The sequence below is a fragment of the Vanacampus margaritifer genome, chromosome 4, assembly GCF_051991255.1.
Source record: "Vanacampus margaritifer isolate UIUO_Vmar chromosome 4, RoL_Vmar_1.0, whole genome shotgun sequence".
In the NCBI taxonomy this organism is placed as follows: Eukaryota; Metazoa; Chordata; class Actinopteri; order Syngnathiformes; family Syngnathidae; genus Vanacampus; species Vanacampus margaritifer.
Genome location: NC_135435.1, coordinates 12,106,397 through 12,128,884, shown reverse-complemented (window position 1 = coordinate 12,128,884; position 22,488 = coordinate 12,106,397). Strand labels below are relative to the sequence as shown.

Below are 22,488 nucleotides of genomic sequence, written 5' to 3'. Positions count from 1 at the left end.
TGTGATCAATATGAAAAATAGGTCTTACATTTGGGAATTTTATTGTAGAAATTTGAAATTTCACTAGAAAAAATATGGAATTTGGGGACTGTAGAAATTATTGTAATGAGGAACGTGATACCCTAGATGTCCTAAAGCTGGTGAATCTTTTGAAGTTGAAATGGTTTGTATTGGTCAAGAAACATATGACGAATGAGGTAAATATTACGTAAGTTTGGGAATTTCACAGTGATGAATGTATAGTTTGGGGGTTGTTTAAATTTTTGGAGTGTGGAAAGTTGTAGAATAATAATAAAAGACAATACAATCTCTGTATAAATATAATAAATAAATAAACACGTGTGAACCCTGAAAAGGTGACACTTGGTCAAAAAATGTGAAAACAGAAGGTACATTTACATATTTATTTATTTAGTAAATATGTAAAATCTCTTTATTATGTCAATATTCTCCAACATTCGCACAATAAAGGTTTCAGACAGAACTATTCGTGCTGTGTCATGACACTGACGGTTCCATTTTTGAGCAAGCTGCCAGTCAAAAGCACAATGGAGCTGATTCACTGAAATGATGACGTCGTTTCTGGCAATCGTGTTGCTCCTTGACTCTGTTGACATGAATATTCGGCCGCTGAGTCATCACACCGAAACAGGACAACACCATAAATGTGCACAAAGCAGGTCGATCGAATGACGCAGCCACTGATAATTCCCTGACTGTTTTTTAAAAAACATTCTTCTTTGTCTGCGCTTCCGTCAGTGGTAGGAAGTAACCAAGTACTATTACTTTGGTATAGTTTTTAAGTAGATTGTTCAAGTATCTTTGATTTACATGAGTACTTTTTTTCTGATGACTTTTTACTTTTCCTCCCTACATTTGAAAACAGTGCAGCTGTGATGTTCGCGGGGGGTCGAGCGTGACCTCAAATAGCAAAAATCCACAAGTTATTGTCCCAACAAATTTGTAATTGTAAATAGATGACAACAAAGCACTTACAGAATGTCTAAATAAAACTCACTCCAACATGAAGTGACCCCTGCATATTCACAAAACTCGCCTCTTTCGCGTTCACTGTTCAGTGTTTTTTCATCTGATGGCCTATTTTGGTGTTGGCTCTTGTACTAAAGTGAAACCTTTCCCTAGATTTTATTGCGATGTAGCTACTTAGCCTACTTTGCCAGGATTTATGATTGTGCATAAATACTAAAAAAGGTGAGCCAATGGCTATATGGTGCAAATGGCTAAATAAATTATTTGTGTGATGTCACGTCAGTTTGTGCTAACATATTATTTAGACTAGTATGCTATTGATGAGCCTTGTGTGAAGGTGGTTTGCTTTTGTTGAATCATTTAATTACTGAATACAGTAGTTTATGCAACATGGATTAAAGATTACGTGCATGCTAGATGCATGGTGTTGCTGCTTTGTCTGTGTTTATAGTAGACCTCAGTAAACAAGCAAGTCAAACGGCTAGTCTCTGCCAACTTATCAAAACAGGTATTGCATATAATTGACATGAAAAATTGATTTTTACTTACTCCATCTCAGAGTCTGTACTGTTTTTATTTTTATTTTTTTTTACTTTACTAAAGGAGTATATTCAGTACTTCTACTTTTACCAGAGGATTATTATTTTTTAACTAAAGCATCTGTAATGGAAGCTTGTACAGAGTGAAAGTACTTGGGCCACCTCTGGCTCTGGCTCTTTACACAATTCAGAATGTGCAATAATTCTCTCTGTGTATTTTTCTGATTAATATGAATCATATCAGGGCAAAAAAAGAGAACTATTTCTTTTGTTCAGCGTCATCACTGGGTTTCTTTTTAAATTCCTCCTGACTTCCCAGTTTGAGAGAACATGAAAGGGCAATGGTTGTGATAGGTCACAATGTTGACAATATTGTATATGTTATACCACTTGTTAAAACTACCGATAGCAGGAGATTTGTCCTGACTACCCTGCTTCCAAAATGTGTATGTTGATAATATATATATTTTTTGTCCAATCAGATTCCAGAATCTTTATGTTGCCATGTCAATCTAATCTTCCGAGGGCATTCAGAATCAGTAGTACTGACTCATGTAACTTGAACTATATTAGCAATGGGACTGTTTCTTCAACCAATCAGATTCATCCACACATTCGCTCTGACCCTCAATGAAATCAGCATTTTTCCGTCCTCTGACTGATTGGTCAGAGCAAAACTTGTTACATTTAATAATAATAATAATAATAACAATAATAATAATAATAATAATCAGCATCTTTGTTGGGTATAATATAATCTAATATATAATAAAAATAATTAAATATTTTGTCATGTTATTGGATAAGTTTTGATTCTGAACTGTTCCAGATGATATACTGTACGTGGCACAGTTGTGTGCTTTACAATTGTGTATGTTTTTTTTACATTATGGCGACATAATTGGAAACTGAAGGCCCGGGTACCAAATTTTAAAATGCTAACTAGATCGAGTGGATGTTTGTTACTGTTGCAGGGTTGGAAGCGCCACGGTCACTCCTGTTACACCATCACCAAGCATGTGCAGACACATAATGATGCACAGAGCGGCTATTACTGCAATGCACCTCTACTTACTGTCGAAAACTGGTAATGTATGAATATACCGGTAATAACTTTTGCTTTCATTTAAAAGATTAATATAGTTGTTTCACCATTTTTCCATCTCTCAAAGGTTTGAGCAAGCATTTGTCAACAGTTTGCTGAGGGCGAATGGTGCCAACAGCAGCATGTCTTATTGGATTGGACTCATAGACTCCGGGGAGAGGGCAGAATACAGATGGCTTCATCGCAATGGCTCCTATTTGCCCCTCACATTCACAAATTGGAACAAACACCAGCCAGGTATACATAACATTGTAACTGATTTGTGGGGGGTCTGGTTTATTCTGTTTCCTTCCTCTTTCTGTGTTTAAATATTCCATCCTGGGTTTCTTCTTTGACACCGTTTATCATCATGTCCTCATAGATAGGTTGTTGGATCAGATCTTTTTTATTTTTTGTTGGCCCACCGAAGTCAGTGTGTCACCCTTTACTGTGGTGTTCCTCAAGGGTCAAGCTTAAGGCCCATCCTTTCTTCTAATCATGATAGTACGGATGAGATAAGTGCATTGCATGATTGCTAGACTGATTTATTTTTTATTTGATTGTAAGTATGGATAATGGATGGATGGATAGATGTTTTTTTTTCTTATATTAATTTCAAAATGAAAAATGGTGTGTTTCTGCAATTTATAAATGTAAATGTATGAATATTAAAAAAAGAAGAAGCACATTTTAAGTAAAATTAATTTACTTACTTACTTACTTACTTACTTACTTATTACTCTTTCCCATTTTAGTCAGTGCCAACGGTTGTGTTGCAATGTCCGGTGGTTCTGCTTTGGGTCACTGGGAGGTGAAAGACTGCAATTCCCACAAAGCCTTCTCAGTGTGTAAGCAGAGCATCAACAGCTACCAGGATGTCCAGCTGTTACCTGAAGCCCACATTGATGCCTTCACTGCCTGTCCTCCAGGATGGGAATCACAGGCTGGTCTTCTCTACTGTTTTAAAGTATGATCATTAACTTTCTTTTTTTCTTTAAACATGCATCACTCTCGAAAATGTTTCCTATGGGCCCTTGATACAGCTGTATGGGAAAGCTGAGGGTCAAATATACACTACTCACAATAAATTTGTGATATTTGGCTCTTAATTAATATTCAGGATGAACAAAAAATGCACTTAAACTGAGGATGTCCACTTGTACGTCCTTCTGTGACTTTTCCATTCTCTCTGTATTTAGTACTTTTTTTACAGCTTGTTACTCTCAAGGAAGGCAAAATTCCCAACGGGTGTTTGATTTATTCAAATTTTCCCCAAATTTCTGCCTTTCTGTGACTTTTTCAGTCTCTATATCTCTGTGCCAACCTGCCGATGACACTCAAAGATCAGTGGCATGCTATGTATTTTTGTACTTATTTTGATTTTACAGAAACCGTATGAATGTATGCTAAATTTACAACAAGCATTGTTCTTTTAGGTATTGCATGACGAAAAGGTGCTCATGAAACGTTCCTGGGTAGAAGCAGATTACTTTTGCCAGGCTCTCGGGGCCCAGCTGGCCAGTTTCCGCCACTATGAGGAGCAGGTGTTTGTCAAGCAACTCCTCAGTACCATGTTTGAAGGGTTGGTATGGGCTCATAATTACTGAATGTTTATTTGCAAGATTGTGACATAAAATGCAAATGAATTTGGCGTGCTGGACACATAATCACACTTAGTATTCTGCTCCTGCTTTTCAGAACAGAGGGTCGCTGGCTCTGGGTTGGCTTCAATAAAAGAGATCCTGATCATCCAGGAGCTTGGGAATGGTCTGATGGTTCTCCTGTAAGTGCCATTTGAATGTCCTCCAAAATTCATGTGCATTCATACGCCATGTCACACAAACCGGTAAATGTACTGATTTTGATTGTTTTTTTTTTGCAGGTGATGACCTCCTTCATCGAGGATAAAAATGATGAGGATGACAGGAGGGACTGCGCGGTGTACAGTGACCTGCCCAACAGCCTCATGCCGCGGCCGTGTGAAAGCAAACACGAGTGGATCTGTAAGATGTCCAGAGGTAAAAGTCATTACCCAAAAGACAGTCATAAAGAAGGTGGAATCAAATTATTTACCAAAATGTATTCATATTTTAGGAGATCAACTGAAAAAACCATACTGGTACACTGAGCGTAAGTGCGTTATTTTTATTTATTACTCATAAAAAAACAAAAAACAGCTTTAACGCAACATCTTTACAATGCAGTACCTCAAAGTTTATCAATCATCTTCAAACTTTTCTAATGTATTTAGAAATCAATTCTGAATTCACTAAACAGGGTCTTTTAAGTTGTGATTTAATATTTGTACAGAGATAGCCACTCTAATAATAACAGATAGGGCTTTCCACAGTACTGGAGAAAGAATACAAAGTGATCTAGAACCTGTTAGTCTTTGCATTCATAGATCAAAAGTTGTGCATTTTAGGTTAACCCTTATTTTTAAGTTGAATATCCCCAACTTTTTGTGTTGTATACTGACCCGTGGCTGTCCCACAGAGAGCGAGCCGTGGGTGTTTTATCGTGGAGCTGAATACCTGGTGGCCAAGCAGCCCTTCAACTGGGACGCCGTCTCCTTTGCCTGTCAAATGATGGGAGCTTACCTGCTGTCTATTCATTCCAGAGAGGAGCTGAACTTTGTTAAGGAGCGCTTGCGGCGGGTTTGTTCCTGTTTTTGGTTTTTAAATCACACCGAATTGATTGATAGAATTACCAACAAATTTCCATACACACTAGTGTTGCTAGCGAGGCAAAACTGCACTAAAAATAATTTTTACTTTGTACTTTTGTACATTTTAGTTGGCATTACTTTGACTTTTATTAGGCTTTTTAATTTTTTACAAGTAGATGTACTTCTGCAGAGTGTGGGTACTTTGCCACCTCTGATAGGCAGAAAACAAGGCTATGGAAGAAAGTAACATAAAGGCCAAGAAGAGGAATGAATGAATGTCTGTAGTTTGTTTGACGTTTTTCTATTTGTGTCTCTCCTCAGCTCTCCCTAGGCCCCACTGACTGGTGGATTGGTCTTTCCATTGACCAGCGTGGAGAGGAGGTCAGGTGTGTGTGTGTGTCTTTGAGCTGTTGCATTTCTATAACATGCGCTTACAATTTATTATACACCATATTCAAATGATATCAGAAGGACACATGGGAAAGGAAAATCCAATCCAACTTTACTGCATTTATAAAGCACTTTAAAAATAACAGTCGACCAAAGTGCTGTACACAAATCAAGAAAAAGGCACACAATAGGCAACAGCACTAGAATTAGTAAAAACAGTAAAATAAAAAAACAATAAAAGGCACAGAAAATTAAACATTAAAACTAAAGTTACCGGTAGTAAAAACAATAACATACAAAAAAGAGTAAAAGGTACAAAAGTTAAACATACAAATGATCAGAGTCACAAAGCCACCTCTCAAGCCGGGTTAAACGCAAATGAGAATAAATGAGTTTTTAGCAATGATAAAACAGGAAGTGAGTTGATCAACCTGATGGTCAGAAGGAGATTGTTCCATAGTCTCGGTGCGCGACTGAAAAAGCCCGATCAACTCTCAACTTACTATTTGTTTTAAGAACAACCAGAAAAGCCTGACCCACCAATTTCAGAGAACGAGGCGGGAAATATGGCACCAAGTACCGAGGTGCCAAACAATGAAGACATTTAAAAACAACCATAAGAATTTTAAAAGGTGCACAGGGAGCCAGTGAAGGGAACGAAGGATTGAAGTAATATGATCAAATTTACGTGATCCGGTGAAAAGGCGCGCAGCCGCATTCTGGACCAACGAGAGACGCGTAAGAAACATTTTGCTGAGACCAGTAGTTCAGTGTTTCTCAACCCTGGTCCTCAGGGAACACTATCCAGCCTGTTTTTCATGTCTCACTATTCCAAAACAGGTGATTCCAATGATTAGCTAATCAGCAAGCTCTGGAGAAGCCTGATAACGATCCACACCTGTGTTGGTTAAGGGAGATATGGAAAACAGGATGGATAGTGTTCCATGACGACCAAGGTTGAGAAACACTGCAATAGTGTAATCTAAATGAGCAGTGATAAAAGCATGAATTAAAAATTTAAAGTCATGCCAAGATAAAACAGAGTTGACTTAAGCAATTTGGCCCATCTAGAGTAAGATGGACTTCACAATTGAAGTAATCTGGGTGTGTAATTTAAGTATTGTAAATGCTGTTTGGTATCACTTTGCTACAATGTGTTCAAATGGCTTTGTACAGACCTGAGATTCGTATGAAATCACTGCTTTGAACTGCCAAAACCTGAGATTGAAGCAGGGACCTTTAGATCTTGAGTCTAACGCTCTCCCAACTGAGCTATTTCTGCTCCTGGGACTGTTGGTTTTTAGTTGCCCATTCAACAAACGGCTGAAACAGGGAAATTGTTTAGTTTCTCACGGTTAATACTTAATGTTAAAGTATAAAGCACAATGTCAGTATTTGATTGAGCTGAAGTGTCTTCCTAGTGAGGAAGAAGAGCTTACTACTATATAGACATTAAACAAACTGGAACAAGTGTCTAAATGACTTTGCACAGAGTTGAGCTTCATGCAAAATCACTGCTTCGAACTACCGAAACTCGGGATTTAATCAGGGACCTTTAGATCTTCAGTCTAACGTTGTCATAACTGAGATTATTCAGGTCCAAGGACTTTTGGTTCTGAGTGGCTCACTCAACAAACACAGAACAAATGGCTGGAACAGAGAAATCGTGTTTCATTTTATTATTGAAAATATTTTAGGTTAACATATAAAGCACAACTGTTTTCCTATGTGTCCATATTGCTTCGCACAGAACTAAGGCTTCGTGTGAAATCAATGCTTTGCACTGCCGAGACCCAGGATTGAACCAAGGACCTTTAGATCTTTAGTCTAACGCTCTCCCAACTGAGCTATTTCAGCTTCTGGACTTTTTCTTTGTTAAAGTCAATGTACTAGTGAGCTGAATTGTCTTCCTATGAAGGAATAAGAGCTTACTGCTATATAGAAAAAAATAAATGGAACAAGTCTCCATATGGCTTTACACCGGACTGAGGCTACTGTAAAATCACTGCTTTGCACTGCCGAAACCCGGGATCGAAACAGGGACCTTTAGATCTTCAGTCTAACACTCTCCCAACTGAGCTATTTCAGCTTCTGAGGATTTTTGGTTCTGAGCGGCTCACTCAACCAACGGCCGGAACAGGGAAAATATGAATAGATTTCAGAAATACTTTGTTAAAGTATAAAGGACGAAGTCAGTGTACTAGTGATCTGAAGCGTCTTTCTATTGAGGAAGAAACGCTTACTACTATATAGACATTAAACCATCTGGAACAAGTGTCTAAATTGCTTCACATAGAACTAAGGGTTCATGTGAAACCATTGCTCTTATCTGCCGAAACCCGGGATCGAACCAGGGACCTTTAGATCTTCAGTCTAACTCTCTCCCAACTGAGCTATTCCGGCTTCTGAGGATTTTTGGTTCTGAGCGGCTCACTCAACCAACGGCTGGAACAGGGAAACAGATTTCAGAAAATACTTTGTTAAAGTATAAAGGACGAAATCAGTGTACTAGTGATCTGAAGCGTCTTTCTATTGAGGAAGAAGAGCTTACTACTATATAGACATTAAACAAATTGGAACAAGTGTCTAAATGGCTTCACAAAGAACTAAGGATTCATGTGAAACCACTGTTCTTATCTGCCGAAACCCGGGATCGAACCAGGGCCCTTTAGATCTTCAGTCTAACGCTCTCCCAACTGAGCTATTTCGGCTTCTGAGGATTTTTGGTTCTGAGCGGCTCACTCAACCAACGGCTGGAACAGGGAAATTATGTACGCGTTGATTTCAGATAATACTTTGTTAAAGTATAAATCACAGTCAGTGTACTAGTGAGGTGAAGCATCTTTCTATTGAGGAAGAAGAGCTTACTACTATATAGACATTAAACAAACTGGAACAAGCGTCTAAATGGCTTCGCAAAAAAACAAAAGCTTTGTGTGAAACCACTGCTCGGATATGCCGAAACCCAGGATCGAACCAGGGACCTTTAGATCTTCAGTCTAACGCTCTCCCAACTGAGCTATTTCAGCTTCTGATGATTTTTGGTTCTGAGCGGTTCACTCATCCAACGGCTGGAACAGGGAAATTATGTATGCGTTGATTTCAGATAATACTTTGTTAAAGTATAAATCACAGTCAGTGTACTAGTGAGGTGAAGCATCTTTCTATTGAGGAAGAAGAGCTTACTACTATATAGACATTAAACAAACTGGAACAAGTGTCTAAAAGGCTTCGCAGAAAACAGAGGCTTTGAGTGAAACCACTGCTCTGGTCTGCCGAAACCCGGGATCGAACCAGGGACCTTTAGATCTTCAGTCTAACGCTCTCCCAACTGAGCTATTTCAGCTTCTGAGGATTTTTGGTTCTGAGCGGCTCACTCAACCAACGGCCGGAACAGGGAAACAATGAATAGATTTCAGAAATACTTTGTTAAAGTATAAAGGACGAAGTCAGTGTACTAGTGAGCTGAAGTGTCGTTCTATTGAGGAAGAAGAACTTACTACTATATAGACATTAAACAAAGTGGAACAAGTGTCTAAATGACTTTGCATAGAACTAAGGCTTCATGTGAAACCACTGGTCAGATCTGCCGAAACCCAGGATCAAACCAGGGACCTTTAGATATTCAGTCTAACGCTCTCCCAACTGAGCTATTCCGGCTACTGAGGATTTTTGGTTCTGAGCGGCTCACTCAACCAACGGCTGGAACAGGGAAATTATGTATGCGTTGATTTCAGATAATACTTTGTTAAAGTATAAATCACAGTCAGTGTACTAGTGATCTGAAGCGTCTTTCTATTGAGGAAGAAGAGCTTACTACTATATAGACATGAAACAAACTGGAACAAGTGTCTAAATGGCTTCGCAAAAAACAAAGGCTTTGTGTGAAACCACTGGTCTGATCTGCTGAAACCCGGGATTGAACCAGGGACCTTCAGATCTTCAGTCTAACGCTCTCTCAACTGAGCTATTTCAGCCTCTGAGTAATTTTGGTTCTGAGCGGCTCACTCGACCAACGGCTGGAACAGGGAAATTACGTATGCGTTGATTTCAGATAATACTTTGTTAAAGTATAAAGCAGAGGTCCCCAACCCTGGTCCTCAGCGACCGGTATCCAGCCTGTTTTACATGACTCCCACAGCCAACACATGTGGGGATCGTTATCAGCCTTCTCCAGAGATTGCTGATTAGCTGATGATATGAATCACCTATGTTGGCTGTGGGAGGCATGGAAAACAGTCTGGATACCGACCGGTCCCTGAGGACCAGGGCTGGAGACCTCTGGTATAAAGAACAAAGTCAGTGTACTAGTGATCTGAAGCGTCTCTCTATTGAGGAAGAAAAGCTTACTACTATACAGTATAGACATTAAACCAACTGGAACAAGTGTCTAAATGGCTTCGCAGAAAACAGAGGCTTTGAGTGAAACCACTGCTCTGGTCTGCCGAAACCCGGGATCGAACAAGGGACCTTTAGATCTTCAGTCTAACGCTCTCCCAACTGAGCTATTTCGGCTTCTGAGGATTTTGGGTTCTGAGCGGGTCACTCAACCAACGGCTGGAACAGGGAAGCTGTGTATGAATAGATTTCAGAAAATACTTTGTTAAAGTATAAAGGACGAAGTCAGTGTACTAGTGAGGTGAAGCGTCTTTCTATTGAGGAAGAAGAGCTTACTACTATATAGACATTAAACAAACTGGAACAAGTGTCTAAATGGCTTCGCAAAAAACAAAGGCTTTGTGTGAAACCACTGGTCTGATCTGCCGAAACCCGGGATTGAACCAGGGACCTTTAGATCTTCAGTCTAACGCTCTCCCAACTGAGCTACTTCGGCCTCTGAGTAATTTTGGTTCTGAGCGGCTCACTCGACCACCGGCTGGAACAGGGAAATTACGTATGCGTTGATTTCAGATAATACTTTGTTAAAGTATAAAGCAGAGGTCCCCAACCCTGGTCCTCAGGGACCGGTATCCAGCCTGTTTTACATGCCTCCCACAGCCAACACAGGTGGGGATCGTTATCAGCCTTCTCCAGAGATTGCTGATTAGCTGATGATATGAATCACCTATGTTGGCTGTGGGAGGCATGGAAAACAGTCTGGATACCGACCGGTCCCTGAGGACCAGGGCTGGGGACCTCTGGTATAAAGAACAAAGTCAGTGTACTAGTGATCTGAAGCGTCTCTCTATTGAGGAAGAAAAGCTTACTACTATACAGTATAGACATTAAACCAACTGGAACAAGTGTCTAAATGGCTTCGCAGAATACAGAGGCTTTGAGTGAAACCACTGCTCTGGTCTGCCGAAACCCGGGATCGAACAAGGGACCTCTAGATCTTCAGTCTAACGCTCTCCCAACTGAGCTATTTCGGCTTCTGAGGATTTTGGGTTCTGAGCGGGTCACTCAACCAACGGCTGGAACAGGGAAGCTGTGTATGAATAGATTTCAGAAAATACTTTGTTAAAGTATAAAGGACGAAGTCAGTGTACTAGTGAGGTGAAGTGTCTTTCTATTGAGCAAGAAGAGCTTTCTACTACTGTATATAGACATTAAACAAACTGGAACAAGTGTCTAAATTGCTTCGCAAAAAACAGAGGTTTTGTGTGAAACCACTGGTCTGGTCTGCCAAAACCCGGGATCGAACTAGAGACCTTTAGATCTTCAGTCTAACGCTCTCCCAACTGAGCTATTTCGGCTTCTGAGGGTTTTTGGTTCTGAGCGGCTCACTCAACCAACGGCCGGAACAGGGAAACTGAATAGATTTCAGAAATACTTTGTTAAAGTATAAAGGACGAAGTCAGTGTATAAGTGAGCTGAAGTGTCGTTCTATTGAGGAAGAAGAGCTTACTACTATATAGACAACAAACAAAGTGGAACAAGTGTCTAAATGGCTTTGCATAGATCTAAGGCTTCATGTGAAACCACTGGTCAGATCTGCCGAAACCCAGGATCGAACCAGGGACCTTTAGATCTTTAGTCTAACGCTCTCCCAACTGACCTATTTCTGCTTCTGAAGAATTCCGGTTCTGAGCGGCTCACTCAACCAACGGCTGGAACAGGGAAATCATGTATGCGTTGATTTCAGATAATACTTTGTTAAAGTATAAAGGACGAAGTCAGTGTATAAGTGAGCTGAAGTGTCGTTCTATTGAGGAAGAAAAGCTTACTACTATATAGACATTAAAACATCTGTCTAAATGGCTTCGCAAAGAACTAAGGATTCACGTGAAACCACTGTTCGTATCTGCCGAAACCCGGGATCGAACCAGGGACCTTTAGATCTTCAGTCTAACGCTGTCCCAACTGAGCTATTTCGGCTTCTGAGGATTTTTGGTTCTGAGCGGGTCACTCAACTAACGGCTGGAACAGGGAAGCTGTGTATGAATAAATTTCAGAAAATACTTTGTTAAAGTATAAAGGACGAAGTCAGTGTACTTGTGAGGTGAAGTGTCTTTCCATTGAGGAAGAAGAGCTTGCTACTACTGTATATAGACATTAAACAAACTGGAACAAGTGTCTAAATGGCTTCGCAAAAAACAAAGGCTTTGTGTGAAACCACTGCTCGGATCTGCCGAAACCCGGGATTGAACCAGGGACCTTTAGATCTTCAGTCTAACGCTCTCCCAACTGAGCTATTACGGCTTCTGAGGATTTCTGGTTCTGAGCGGCTCACTCAAGCAACGGCTGGAACAGGGAAATTATTTATGCGTTGATTTCAGATAATACTTTGTTAAAGTATTAATCACAGTAAGTGTACTAGTGAGGTGAAGCGTCTTTCTATTGAGGAAGAAGAGCTTACTACTATATAGACATTAAACCAACTGGAACAAGTGTCTAAATGGCTTCGCAGAAAACAGAGGCTTTGAGTGAAACCACTGCTCTGGTCTGCCGAAACCCGGGATCGAACAAGGGACCTTTAGATCTTCAGTCTAACCCTCTCCCAACTGAGCTATTTCGGCTTCTGAGGATGTTGGGTTCTGAGCGGGTCACTCAATCAACGGCTGGAACAGGGAAACTGAATAGATTTCAGAAATACTTTGTTAAAGTATAAAGGACGAAGTAAGTGTACTTGTGAGGTGAAGTGCCTTTCTATTGAGGAAGAAGAGCTTGCTACTACTGTACATAAACATTAAACGAACTGGAACAAGTGTCTAAATTGCTTCGCAAAACACAAAGGCTTTGTGTGAAACCACTGCTCAGATCTGCCGAAACCCGGGATTGAACCAGGGACCTTTAGATCTTCAGTCTAACGCTCTCCCAACTGAGCTATTTCGGCTTCTGAGGATGTTGGGTTCTGAGCGGGTCACTCAACGAACGGCTGGAACAGGGAAGCTGTGTATGAATAGATTTCAGAAAATACTTTGTTAAAGTATAAAGGACGAAGTCAGTGTACTTGTGAGGTGAAGTGTCTTTCTATTGAGGAAGAAGAGCTTGCTACTACTGTATATAGACATTAAACAAACTGGAACAAGTGTCTAAATGGCTTCGCAAAAAACAAAGGTTTTGTGTGAAACCACTGCTCTGGTCTGCCAAAACCCGGGATCGAACTAGAGACCTTTAGATCTTCAGTCTAACGCTCTCCCAACTTCTGAGGGTTTTTGGTTCTGAGCGGCTCACTCAACCAACGGCCGGAACAGGGAAACTGAATAGATTTCAGAAATACTTTGTTAAAGTATAAAGGACGAAGTCAGTGTATAAGTGAGCTGAAGTGTCGTTCTATTGAGGAAGAAGAGCTTACTACTATATAGACAACAAACAAAGTGGAACAAGTGTCTAAATGGCTTTGCATAGAACTAAGGCTTCATGTGAAACCACTGGTCAGATCTGCCGAAACCCAGGATCGAACCAGGGACCTTTAGATCTTCAGTCTAACGCTCTCCCAACTGAGCTATTTCGGCTTCTGAGGATTTTTGGTTCTGAGCGGCTCACTCAACCAACGGCTGGAACAGGGAAATTATGTACGCGTTGATTTCAGATAATACTTTGTTAAAGTATAAATCACAGTCAGTGTACTAGTGAGGTGAAGCATCTTTCTATTGAGGAAGAAGAGCTTACTACTATATAGACATTAAACAAACTGGAACAAGCGTCTAAATGGCTTCGCAAAAAAACAAAAGCTTTGTGTGAAACCACTGCTCGGATATGCCGAAACCCAGGATCGAACCAGGGACCTTTAGATCTTCAGTCTAACGCTCTCCCAACTGAGCTATTTCAGCTTCTGATGATTTTTGGTTCTGAGCGGTTCACTCATCCAACGGCTGGAACAGGGAAATTATGTATGCGTTGATTTCAGATAATACTTTGTTAAAGTATAAATCACAGTCAGTGTACTAGTGAGGTGAAGCATCTTTCTATTGAGGAAGAAGAGCTTACTACTATATAGACATTAAACAAACTGGAACAAGTGTCTAAAAGGCTTCGCAGAAAACAGAGGCTTTGAGTGAAACCACTGCTCTGGTCTGCCGAAACCCGGGATCGAACCAGGGACCTTTAGATCTTCAGTCTAACGCTCTCCCAACTGAGCTATTTCAGCTTCTGAGGATTTTTGGTTCTGAGCGGCTCACTCAACCAACGGCCGGAACAGGGAAACAATGAATAGATTTCAGAAATACTTTGTTAAAGTATAAAGGACGAAGTCAGTGTACTAGTGAGCTGAAGTGTCGTTCTATTGAGGAAGAAGAACTTACTACTATATAGACATTAAACAAAGTGGAACAAGTGTCTAAATGACTTTGCATAGAACTAAGGCTTCATGTGAAACCACTGGTCAGATCTGCCAAAACCCAGGATCAAACCAGGGACCTTTAGATATTCAGTCTAACGCTCTCCCAACTGAGCTATTCCGGCTACTGAGGATTTTTGGTTCTGAGCGGCTCACTCAACCAACGGCTGGAACAGGGAAATTATGTATGCGTTGATTTCAGATAATACTTTGTTAAAGTATAAATCACAGTCAGTGTACTAGTGATCTGAAGCGTCTTTCTATTGAGGAAGAAGAACTTACTACTACATAGACATGAAACAAACTGGAACAAGTGTCTAAATGGCTTCGCAAAAAACAAAGGCTTTGTGTGAAACCACTGGTCTGATCTGCTGAAACCCGGGATTGAACCAGGGACCTTCAGATCTTCAGTCTAACGCTCTCTCAACTGAGCTATTTCAGCCTCTGAGTAATTTTGGTTCTGAGCGGCTCACTCGACCAACGGCTGGAACAGGGAAACTGAATAGATTTCAGAAATACTTTGTTAAAGTATAAAGGACGAAGTCAGTGTACTAGTGATCTGAAGTGTCTTTCTATTGAGGAAGAAGAGCTTTCTACTACTGTATATAGACATTAAACAAACTGGAACAAGTGTCTAAATTGCTTCACAAAAAACAAAGGCTTTGTGTGAAACCACTGCTCGGATCTGCCGAAACCCGGGATTGAACCAGGGACCTTTAGATCTTCAGTCTAACGCTCTCCCAACTGAGCTATTACGGCTTCTGAGGATTTCTGGTTCTGAGCGGCTCACTCAAGCAACGGCTGGAACAGGGAAATTATTTATGCGTTGATTTCAGATAATACTTTGTTAAAGTATAAATCACAGTAAGTGTACTAGTGAGGTGAAGCGTCTTTCTATTGAGGAAGAAGAGCTTACTACTATATAGACATTAAACCAACTGGAACAAGTGTCTAAATGGCTTCGCAGAAAACAGAGGCTTTGAGTGAAACCACTGCTCTGGTCTGCCGAAACCCGGGATCGAACAAGGGACCTTTAGATCTTCAGTCTAACCCTCTCCCAACTGAGCTATTTCGGCTTCTGAGGATGTTGGGTTCTGAGCGGGTCACTCAATCAACGGCTGGAACAGGGAAACTGAATAGATTTCAGAAATACTTTGTTAAAGTATAAAGGACGAAGTAAGTGTACTTGTGAGGTGAAGTGCCTTTCTATTGAGGAAGAAGAGCTTGCTACTACTGTACATAAACATTAAACGAACTGGAACAAGTGTCTAAATTGCTTCGCAAAACACAAAGGCTTTGTGTGAAACCACTGCTCAGATCTGCCGAAACCCGGGATTGAACCAGGGACCTTTAGATCTTCAGTCTAACGCTCTCCCAACTGAGCTATTTCGGCTTCTGAGGATGTTGGGTTCTGAGCGGGTCACTCAACGAACGGCTGGAACAGGGAAGCTGTGTATGAATAGATTTCAGAAAATACTTTGTTAAAGTATAAAGGACGAAGTCAGTGTACTTGTGAGGTGAAGTGTCTTTCTATTGAGGAAGAAGAGCTTGCTACTACTGTATATAGACATTAAACAAACTGGAACAAGTGTCTAAATGGCTTCGCAAAAAACAAAGGTTTTGTGTGAAACCACTGCTCTGGTCTGCCAAAACCCGGGATCGAACTAGAGACCTTTAGATCTTCAGTCTAACGCTCTCCCAACTTCTGAGGGTTTTTGGTTCTGAGCGGCTCACTCAACCAACGGCCGGAACAGGGAAACTGAATAGATTTCAGAAATACTTTGTTAAAGTATAAAGGACGAAGTCAGTGTATAAGTGAGCTGAAGTGTCGTTCTATTGAGGAAGAAGAGCTTACTACTATATAGACAACAAACAAAGTGGAACAAGTGTCTAAATGGCTTTGCATAGAACTAAGGCTTCATGTGAAACCACTGGTCAGATCTGCCGAAACCCAGGATCGAACCAGGGACCTTTAGATCTTTAGTCTAACGCTCTCCCAACTGAGCTATTTCGGCTTCTGAGGATTTTTGGTTCGGAGCGGCTCACTCAAACAACGGCTGGAACAGGGAAATTATGTAGGCGTTGATTTCAGATAATACTTTGTTAAAGTATAAATCACAGTCAGTGTACCAGTGAGGTGAAGCATCTTTCTATTAAGGAAGAAGACCTTACTACTATATAGACATTAAACAAACTGGAACAAGTGTCTAAATGGCTTCGCAGAAAACACAGGTTTTGAGTGAAACCACTGCTCTGGTCTGCCGAAACCCGGGATCTTTAGAGCTTCAGTCTAACGCTCTCCCAACTGAGCTTTTTCGGCTTCTGAGGATTTTTGGTTCTGAGCGGCTCACTCAACCAACGGCCGGAACAGGGAAACTGAATAGATTTCAGAAATACTTTGTTAAAGTATAAAGGACGAAGTCAGTGTACTAGTGAGCTGAAGTGTCTTTCTATTGAGGAAGAAGAGCTTACTACTATATAGACATTAAAACAAGTGTCTAAATGGCTTCGGAAAGAACTAAGGATTCATGTGAAACCACTGTTCGTATATGCCGACACCCAGGATCGAACCAGGGACCTTTAGATCTTCAGTCTGACACTCTCCCAACTGAGCTATTCCAGCTACTGAGGATTTTTGGTTCTGAGCGGCTCACTCAACCAACGGCTGGAACAGGGGAATTATGTATGCGTTGATTTCAGATAATACTTTGTTAAAGTATAAAGAACAAAGTCAGTGTACTAGTGATCTGAAGCGTCTTTCTATTGAGGAAGAAAAGCTTACTACTACATAGACATTAAAACAACTGTCTAAATGGCTTCGCAAAGAACTAAGGATTCACATGAAACCACTGTTCACATCTGCCGAAACCCGGGATCGAACCAGGGACCTTTAGATCTTCAGTCTAACGCTCTCCCAACTGAGCTATTTCGGCTGCTGAGGATTCTGGGTTCTGAGCGGGTCACTCAATCAACGGCTGGAACAGGGAAGCTGTGTATGAATAGATTTCAGAAAATACTTTGTTAAAGTATAAAGGACGAAGTCAGTGTACTAGTGAGCTGAAGTGTCGTTCTATTGAGGAAGAAGAGCTTACTACTATATAGACATTAAAACAAGTGTCTAAATGGCTTCAGAAAGAACTAAGGATTCATGTGAAACCACTGTTCATATATGCCGACACCCGGGATCGAACCAAGGACCTTTAGATCTTCAGTCTGACACTCTCCCAACTGAGCTATTCCGGCTACTGATGATTTTTGGTTCTGAGCGGCTCACTCAACCAACGGCTGGAACAGGGAAATTATGTATGCGTTGATTTCAGATAATACTTTGTTAAAGTATAAAGAACAAAGTCAGTGTACTAGTGATCTGAAGCGTCTTTCTATTGAGGAAGAAAAGCTTACTACTATATAGACATTGAAACAACTGTCTAAATGGCTTCGCAAAGAACTGAGGATTCATGTGAAACCACTGTTCGCATCTGCCGAAACCCGGGATCGAACCAGGGACCTTTAGATCTTCAGTCTAACGCTCTCCCAACTGAGCTATTTCGGCTGCTGAGGATTTTGGGTTCTGAGCGGGTCACTCAATCAACGGCTGGAACAGGGAAGCTGTGTATGAATAGATTTCAGAAAATACTTTGTTAAAGTATAAAGGACGAAGTCAGTGTACTAGTGAGGTGAAGCGTCTTTCTATTGAGGAAGAAAAGCTTACTACTATATAGACATTAAAACAAGTGTCTAAATGGCTTCGCAAAGAACTAAGGATTCATGTGAAACCACTGTTCGCATCTGCCGAAACCCGGGATCGAACCAGGGACCTTTAGATCTTCAGTCTAACGCTCTCCCAACTGAGCTATTTCGGCTTCTGAGGATTTAGGGTTCTGAGCGGGTCACTCAACCAACGGCTGGAACAGGGAAGCTGTGTATGAATAGATTTCAGAAAATACTTTCTTAAAGTATAAAGGACGAAGTCAGTGTACTAGTGAGGTAAAGTGTCTTTCTATTGAGGAAGAAGAGCTTTCTACTACTGTATATAGACATTAAACAAACTGGAACAAGTGTCTAAATTGCTTCGCAAAAAACAAAGGCTTTGTGTGAAACCACTGCTCGGATCTGCCGAAACCCGGGATTGAACCAGGGACCTTCAGATCTTCAGTCTAACACTCTCCCAACTTCTGAGGGTTTTTGGTTCTGAGCGGCTCACTCAACCAACGGCCGGAACAGGGAAACTGAATAGATTTCAGAAATACTTTGTTAAAGTATAAAGGACGAAGTCAGTGTATAAGTGAGCTGAAGTGTCGTTCTATTGAGGAAGAAGAGCTTACTACTATATAGACAACAAACAAAGTGGAACAAGTGTCTAAATGGCTTTGCATAGAACTAAGGCTTCATGTGAAACCACTGGTCAGATCTGCCGAAACCCAGGATCGAACCAGGGACCTTTAGATCTTTAGTCTAACGCTCTCCCAACTGAGCTATTTCGGCTTCTGAGGATTTTTGGTTCGGAGCGGCTCACTCAAACAACGGCTGGAACAGGGAAATTATGTACGCGTTGATTTCAGATAATACTTTGTTAAAGTATAAATCACAGTCAGTGTACCAGTGAGGTGAAGCATCTTTCTATTAAGGAAGAAGACCTTACTACTATATAGACATTAAACAAACTGGAACAAGTGTCTAAATGGCTTCGCAGAAAACACAGGTTTTGAGTGAAACCACTGCTCTGGTCTGCCGAAACCCGGGATCTTTAGAGCTTCAGTCTAACGCTCTCCTAACTGAGCTTTTTCGGCTTCTGAGGATTTTTGGTTCTGAGCGGCTCACTCAACCAACGGCCGGAACAGGGAAACTGAATAGATTTCAGAAATACTTTGTTAAAGTATAAAGGACGAAGTCAGTGTACTAGTGAGCTGAAGTGTCTTTCTATTGAGGAAGAAGAGCTTACTACTATATAGACATTAAAACAAGTGTCTAAATGGCTTCGGAAAGAACTAAGGATTCATGTGAAACCACTGTTCGTATATGCCGACACCCAGGATCGAACCAGGGACCTTTAGATCTTCAGTCTGACACTCTCCCAACTGAGCTATTCCAGCTACTGAGGATTTTTGGTTCTGAGCGGCTCACTCAACCAACGGCTGGAACAGGGGAATTATGTATGCGTTGATTTCAGATAATACTTTGTTAAAGTATAAAGACCAAAGTCAGTGTACTAGTGATCTGAAGCGTCTTTCTATTGAGGAAGAAAAGCTTACTACTACATAGACATTAAAACAACTGTCTAAATGGCTTCGCAAAGAACTAAGGATTCACATGAAACCACTGTTCACATCTGCCGAAACCCGGGATCGAACCAGGGACCTTTAGATCTTCAGTCTAACGCTCTCCCAACTGAGCTATTTCGGCTGCTGAGGATTCTGGGTTCTGAGCGGGTCACTCAATCAACGGCTGGAACAGGGAAGCTGTGTATGAATAGATTTCAGAAAATACTTTGTTAAAGTATAAAGGACGAAGTCAGTGTACTAGTGAGCTGAAGTGTCGTTCTATTGAGGAAGAAGAGCTTACTACTATATAGACATTAAAACAAGTGTCTAAATGGCTTCGGAAAGAACTAAGGATTCATGTGAAACCACTGTTCATATATGCCGACACCCGGGAACGAACCAAGGACCTTTAGATCTTCAGTCTGACACTCTCCCAACTGAGCTATTCCAGCTACTGATGATTTTTGGTTCTGAGCGGCTCACTCAACCAACGGCTGGAACAGGGAAATTATGTATGCGTTGATTTCAGATAATACTTTGTTAAAGTATAAAGAACAAAGTCAGTGTACTAGTGATCTGAAGCGTCTTTCTATTGAGGAAGAAAAGCTTACTACTATATAGACATTGAAACAACTGTCTAAATGGCTTCGCAAAGAACTGAGGATTCATGTGAAACCACTGTTCGCATCTGCCGAAACCCGGGATCGAACCAGGGACCTTTAGATCTTCAGTCTAACGCTCTCCCAACTGAGCTATTTCGGCTGCTGAGGATTTTGGGTTCTGAGCGGGTCACTCAATCAACGGCTGGAACAGGGAAGCTGTGTATGAATAGATTTCAGAAAATACTTTGTTAAAGTATAAAGGACGAAGTCAGTGTACTAGTGAGGTGAAGCGTCTTTCTATTGAGGAAGAAAAGCTTACTACTATATAGACATTAAAACAAGTGTCTAAATGGCTTCGCAAAGAACTAAGGATTCATGTGAAACCACTGTTCGCATCTGCCGAAACCCGGGATCGAACAAGGGACCTTTAGATCTTCAGTCTAACGCTCTCCCAACTGAGCTATTTCGGCTTCTGAGGATGTTGGGTTCTGAGCGGGTCACTCAATCAACGGCTGGAACAGGGAAACTGAATAGATTTCAGAAATACTTTGTTAAAGTATAAAGGACGAAGTAAGTGTACTTGTGAGGTGAAGTGCCTTTCTATTGAGGAAGAAGAGCTTGCTACTACTGTACATAAACATTAAACAAACTGGAACAAGTGTCTAAATTGCTTCGCAAAACACAAAGGCTTTGTGTGAAACCACTGCTCAGATCTGCCGAAACCCTGGATTGAACCAGGGACCTTTAGATCTTCAGTCTAACGCTCTCCCAACTGAGCTATTTCGGCTTCTGAGGATGTTGGGTTCTGAGCGGGTCACTCAACGAACGGCTGGAACAGGGAAGCTGTGTATGAATAGATTTCAGAAAATACTTTGTTAAAGTATAAAGGACGAAGTCAGTGTACTTGTGAGGTGAAGTGTCTTTCTATTGAGGAAGAAGAGCTTGCTACTACTGTATATAGACATTAAACAAACTGGAACAAGTGTCTAAATGGCTTCGCAAAAAACAAAGGTTTTGTGTGAAACCACTGCTCTGGTCTGCCAAAACCCGGGATCGAACTAGAGACCTTTAGATCTTCAGTCTAACGCTCTCCCAACTTCTGAGGGTTTTTGGTTCTGAGCGGCTCACTCAACCAACGGCCGGAACAGGGAAACTGAATAGATTTCAGAAATACTTTGTTAAAGTATAAAGGACGAAGTCAGTGTATAAGTGAGCTGAAGTGTCGTTCTATTGAGGAAGAAGAGCTTACTACTATATAGACAACAAACAAAGTGGAACAAGTGTCTAAATGGCTTTGCATAGAACTAAGGCTTCATGTGAAACCACTGGTCAGATCTGCCGAAACCCAGGATCGAACCAGGGACCTTTAGATCTTTAGTCTAACGCTCTCCCAACTGAGCTATTTCGGCTTCTGAGGATTTTTGGTTCGGAGCGGCTCACTCAAACAACGGCTGGAACAGGGAAATTATGTAGGCGTTGATTTCAGATAATACTTTGTTAAAGTATAAATCACAGTCAGTGTACCAGTGAGGTGAAGCATCTTTCTATTAAGGAAGAAGACCTTACTACTATATAGACATTAAACAAACTGGAACAAGTGTCTAAATGGCTTCGCAGAAAACACAGGTTTTGAGTGAAACCACTGCTCTGGTCTGCCGAAACCCGGGATCTTTAGAGCTTCAGTCTAACGCTCTCCCAACTGAGCTTTTTCGGCTTCTGAGGATTTTTGGTTCTGAGCGGCTCACTCAACCAACGGCCGGAACAGGGAAACTGAATAGATTTCAGAAATACTTTGTTAAAGTATAAAGGACGAAGTCAGTGTACTAGTGAGCTGAAGTGTCTTTCTATTGAGGAAGAAGAGCTTACTACTATATAGACATTAAAACAAGTGTCTAAATGGCTTCGGAAAGAACTAAGGATTCATGTGAAACCACTGTTCGTATATGCCGACACCCAGGATCGAACCAGGGACCTTTAGATCTTCAGTCTGACACTCTCCCAACTGAGCTATTCCAGCTACTGAGGATTTTTGGTTCTGAGCGGCTCACTCAACCAACGGCTGGAACAGGGGAATTATGTATGCGTTGATTTCAGATAATACTTTGTTAAAGTATAAAGAACAAAGTCAGTGTACTAGTGATCTGAAGCGTCTTTCTATTGAGGAAGAAAAGCTTACTACTACATAGACATTAAAACAACTGTCTAAATGGCTTCGCAAAGAACTAAGGATTC

The 22,488-nt window shown here is 41.0% G+C and overlaps 1 protein-coding gene and 41 non-coding genes across 42 annotated transcripts in view; 1 reads left to right on the top strand and 41 right to left on the bottom strand.

Annotated features, from left to right (window-relative positions):
* pla2r1 (phospholipase A2 receptor 1) overlaps positions 1-22,488 on the top strand; it is a 49,438-nt gene that overhangs the window by 7,285 nt on the left and 19,665 nt on the right. Inside the window, exons 10-18 of the mRNA XM_077563363.1 lie at positions 2,504-2,616; positions 2,702-2,871; positions 3,369-3,580; positions 4,050-4,195; positions 4,312-4,396; positions 4,496-4,631; positions 4,708-4,743; positions 5,110-5,270; positions 5,603-5,667. Of these exons, the coding sequence (XP_077419489.1) occupies positions 2,504-2,616; positions 2,702-2,871; positions 3,369-3,580; positions 4,050-4,195; positions 4,312-4,396; positions 4,496-4,631; positions 4,708-4,743; positions 5,110-5,270; positions 5,603-5,667 (1,124 nt within the window). The remainder of the gene's footprint in view (positions 1-2,503; positions 2,617-2,701; positions 2,872-3,368; positions 3,581-4,049; positions 4,196-4,311; positions 4,397-4,495; positions 4,632-4,707; positions 4,744-5,109; positions 5,271-5,602; positions 5,668-22,488) is intronic.
* On the bottom strand, positions 6,881-6,953 carry trnal-caa (transfer RNA leucine (anticodon CAA)). The gene has a single exon. It is a non-coding gene; the product is annotated as a tRNA-Leu (tRNA).
* On the bottom strand, positions 7,456-7,528 carry trnaf-aaa (transfer RNA phenylalanine (anticodon AAA)). Its single transcript has one exon. It is a non-coding gene; the product is annotated as a tRNA-Phe (tRNA).
* On the bottom strand, positions 7,688-7,760 carry trnaf-gaa (transfer RNA phenylalanine (anticodon GAA)). The gene has a single exon. It is a non-coding gene; the product is annotated as a tRNA-Phe (tRNA).
* Positions 8,002-8,074, bottom strand: trnaf-gaa (transfer RNA phenylalanine (anticodon GAA)). The gene has a single exon. It is a non-coding gene; the product is annotated as a tRNA-Phe (tRNA).
* trnaf-gaa (transfer RNA phenylalanine (anticodon GAA)) lies at positions 8,310-8,382 on the bottom strand. The gene has a single exon. It is a non-coding gene; the product is annotated as a tRNA-Phe (tRNA).
* On the bottom strand, positions 8,628-8,700 carry trnaf-gaa (transfer RNA phenylalanine (anticodon GAA)). The gene has a single exon. It is a non-coding gene; the product is annotated as a tRNA-Phe (tRNA).
* Positions 8,945-9,017, bottom strand: trnaf-gaa (transfer RNA phenylalanine (anticodon GAA)). The gene has a single exon. It is a non-coding gene; the product is annotated as a tRNA-Phe (tRNA).
* Positions 9,259-9,331, bottom strand: trnaf-gaa (transfer RNA phenylalanine (anticodon GAA)). Its single transcript has one exon. It is a non-coding gene; the product is annotated as a tRNA-Phe (tRNA).
* On the bottom strand, positions 9,576-9,648 carry trnaf-gaa (transfer RNA phenylalanine (anticodon GAA)). Its single transcript has one exon. It is a non-coding gene; the product is annotated as a tRNA-Phe (tRNA).
* On the bottom strand, positions 10,114-10,186 carry trnaf-gaa (transfer RNA phenylalanine (anticodon GAA)). Its single transcript has one exon. It is a non-coding gene; the product is annotated as a tRNA-Phe (tRNA).
* On the bottom strand, positions 10,433-10,505 carry trnaf-gaa (transfer RNA phenylalanine (anticodon GAA)). The gene has a single exon. It is a non-coding gene; the product is annotated as a tRNA-Phe (tRNA).
* trnaf-gaa (transfer RNA phenylalanine (anticodon GAA)) lies at positions 10,971-11,043 on the bottom strand. The gene has a single exon. It is a non-coding gene; the product is annotated as a tRNA-Phe (tRNA).
* trnaf-gaa (transfer RNA phenylalanine (anticodon GAA)) lies at positions 11,295-11,367 on the bottom strand. Its single transcript has one exon. It is a non-coding gene; the product is annotated as a tRNA-Phe (tRNA).
* On the bottom strand, positions 11,607-11,679 carry trnaf-aaa (transfer RNA phenylalanine (anticodon AAA)). The gene has a single exon. It is a non-coding gene; the product is annotated as a tRNA-Phe (tRNA).
* Positions 11,917-11,989, bottom strand: trnaf-gaa (transfer RNA phenylalanine (anticodon GAA)). The gene has a single exon. It is a non-coding gene; the product is annotated as a tRNA-Phe (tRNA).
* Positions 12,241-12,313, bottom strand: trnaf-gaa (transfer RNA phenylalanine (anticodon GAA)). Its single transcript has one exon. It is a non-coding gene; the product is annotated as a tRNA-Phe (tRNA).
* On the bottom strand, positions 12,558-12,630 carry trnaf-gaa (transfer RNA phenylalanine (anticodon GAA)). The gene has a single exon. It is a non-coding gene; the product is annotated as a tRNA-Phe (tRNA).
* On the bottom strand, positions 12,875-12,947 carry trnaf-gaa (transfer RNA phenylalanine (anticodon GAA)). The gene has a single exon. It is a non-coding gene; the product is annotated as a tRNA-Phe (tRNA).
* Positions 13,497-13,569, bottom strand: trnaf-gaa (transfer RNA phenylalanine (anticodon GAA)). The gene has a single exon. It is a non-coding gene; the product is annotated as a tRNA-Phe (tRNA).
* Positions 13,815-13,887, bottom strand: trnaf-gaa (transfer RNA phenylalanine (anticodon GAA)). The gene has a single exon. It is a non-coding gene; the product is annotated as a tRNA-Phe (tRNA).
* trnaf-gaa (transfer RNA phenylalanine (anticodon GAA)) lies at positions 14,132-14,204 on the bottom strand. The gene has a single exon. It is a non-coding gene; the product is annotated as a tRNA-Phe (tRNA).
* trnaf-gaa (transfer RNA phenylalanine (anticodon GAA)) lies at positions 14,446-14,518 on the bottom strand. The gene has a single exon. It is a non-coding gene; the product is annotated as a tRNA-Phe (tRNA).
* On the bottom strand, positions 14,763-14,835 carry trnaf-gaa (transfer RNA phenylalanine (anticodon GAA)). The gene has a single exon. It is a non-coding gene; the product is annotated as a tRNA-Phe (tRNA).
* On the bottom strand, positions 15,080-15,152 carry trnaf-gaa (transfer RNA phenylalanine (anticodon GAA)). The gene has a single exon. It is a non-coding gene; the product is annotated as a tRNA-Phe (tRNA).
* trnaf-gaa (transfer RNA phenylalanine (anticodon GAA)) lies at positions 15,397-15,469 on the bottom strand. The gene has a single exon. It is a non-coding gene; the product is annotated as a tRNA-Phe (tRNA).
* trnaf-gaa (transfer RNA phenylalanine (anticodon GAA)) lies at positions 15,714-15,786 on the bottom strand. The gene has a single exon. It is a non-coding gene; the product is annotated as a tRNA-Phe (tRNA).
* On the bottom strand, positions 16,336-16,408 carry trnaf-aaa (transfer RNA phenylalanine (anticodon AAA)). Its single transcript has one exon. It is a non-coding gene; the product is annotated as a tRNA-Phe (tRNA).
* On the bottom strand, positions 16,944-17,016 carry trnaf-gaa (transfer RNA phenylalanine (anticodon GAA)). Its single transcript has one exon. It is a non-coding gene; the product is annotated as a tRNA-Phe (tRNA).
* trnaf-gaa (transfer RNA phenylalanine (anticodon GAA)) lies at positions 17,254-17,326 on the bottom strand. The gene has a single exon. It is a non-coding gene; the product is annotated as a tRNA-Phe (tRNA).
* trnaf-gaa (transfer RNA phenylalanine (anticodon GAA)) lies at positions 17,564-17,636 on the bottom strand. The gene has a single exon. It is a non-coding gene; the product is annotated as a tRNA-Phe (tRNA).
* trnaf-gaa (transfer RNA phenylalanine (anticodon GAA)) lies at positions 17,874-17,946 on the bottom strand. The gene has a single exon. It is a non-coding gene; the product is annotated as a tRNA-Phe (tRNA).
* Positions 18,184-18,256, bottom strand: trnaf-gaa (transfer RNA phenylalanine (anticodon GAA)). Its single transcript has one exon. It is a non-coding gene; the product is annotated as a tRNA-Phe (tRNA).
* trnaf-aaa (transfer RNA phenylalanine (anticodon AAA)) lies at positions 18,806-18,878 on the bottom strand. Its single transcript has one exon. It is a non-coding gene; the product is annotated as a tRNA-Phe (tRNA).
* trnaf-gaa (transfer RNA phenylalanine (anticodon GAA)) lies at positions 19,414-19,486 on the bottom strand. The gene has a single exon. It is a non-coding gene; the product is annotated as a tRNA-Phe (tRNA).
* trnaf-gaa (transfer RNA phenylalanine (anticodon GAA)) lies at positions 19,724-19,796 on the bottom strand. Its single transcript has one exon. It is a non-coding gene; the product is annotated as a tRNA-Phe (tRNA).
* trnaf-gaa (transfer RNA phenylalanine (anticodon GAA)) lies at positions 20,034-20,106 on the bottom strand. Its single transcript has one exon. It is a non-coding gene; the product is annotated as a tRNA-Phe (tRNA).
* trnaf-gaa (transfer RNA phenylalanine (anticodon GAA)) lies at positions 20,344-20,416 on the bottom strand. The gene has a single exon. It is a non-coding gene; the product is annotated as a tRNA-Phe (tRNA).
* Positions 20,654-20,726, bottom strand: trnaf-gaa (transfer RNA phenylalanine (anticodon GAA)). Its single transcript has one exon. It is a non-coding gene; the product is annotated as a tRNA-Phe (tRNA).
* On the bottom strand, positions 20,971-21,043 carry trnaf-gaa (transfer RNA phenylalanine (anticodon GAA)). The gene has a single exon. It is a non-coding gene; the product is annotated as a tRNA-Phe (tRNA).
* Positions 21,593-21,665, bottom strand: trnaf-aaa (transfer RNA phenylalanine (anticodon AAA)). The gene has a single exon. It is a non-coding gene; the product is annotated as a tRNA-Phe (tRNA).
* On the bottom strand, positions 22,201-22,273 carry trnaf-gaa (transfer RNA phenylalanine (anticodon GAA)). Its single transcript has one exon. It is a non-coding gene; the product is annotated as a tRNA-Phe (tRNA).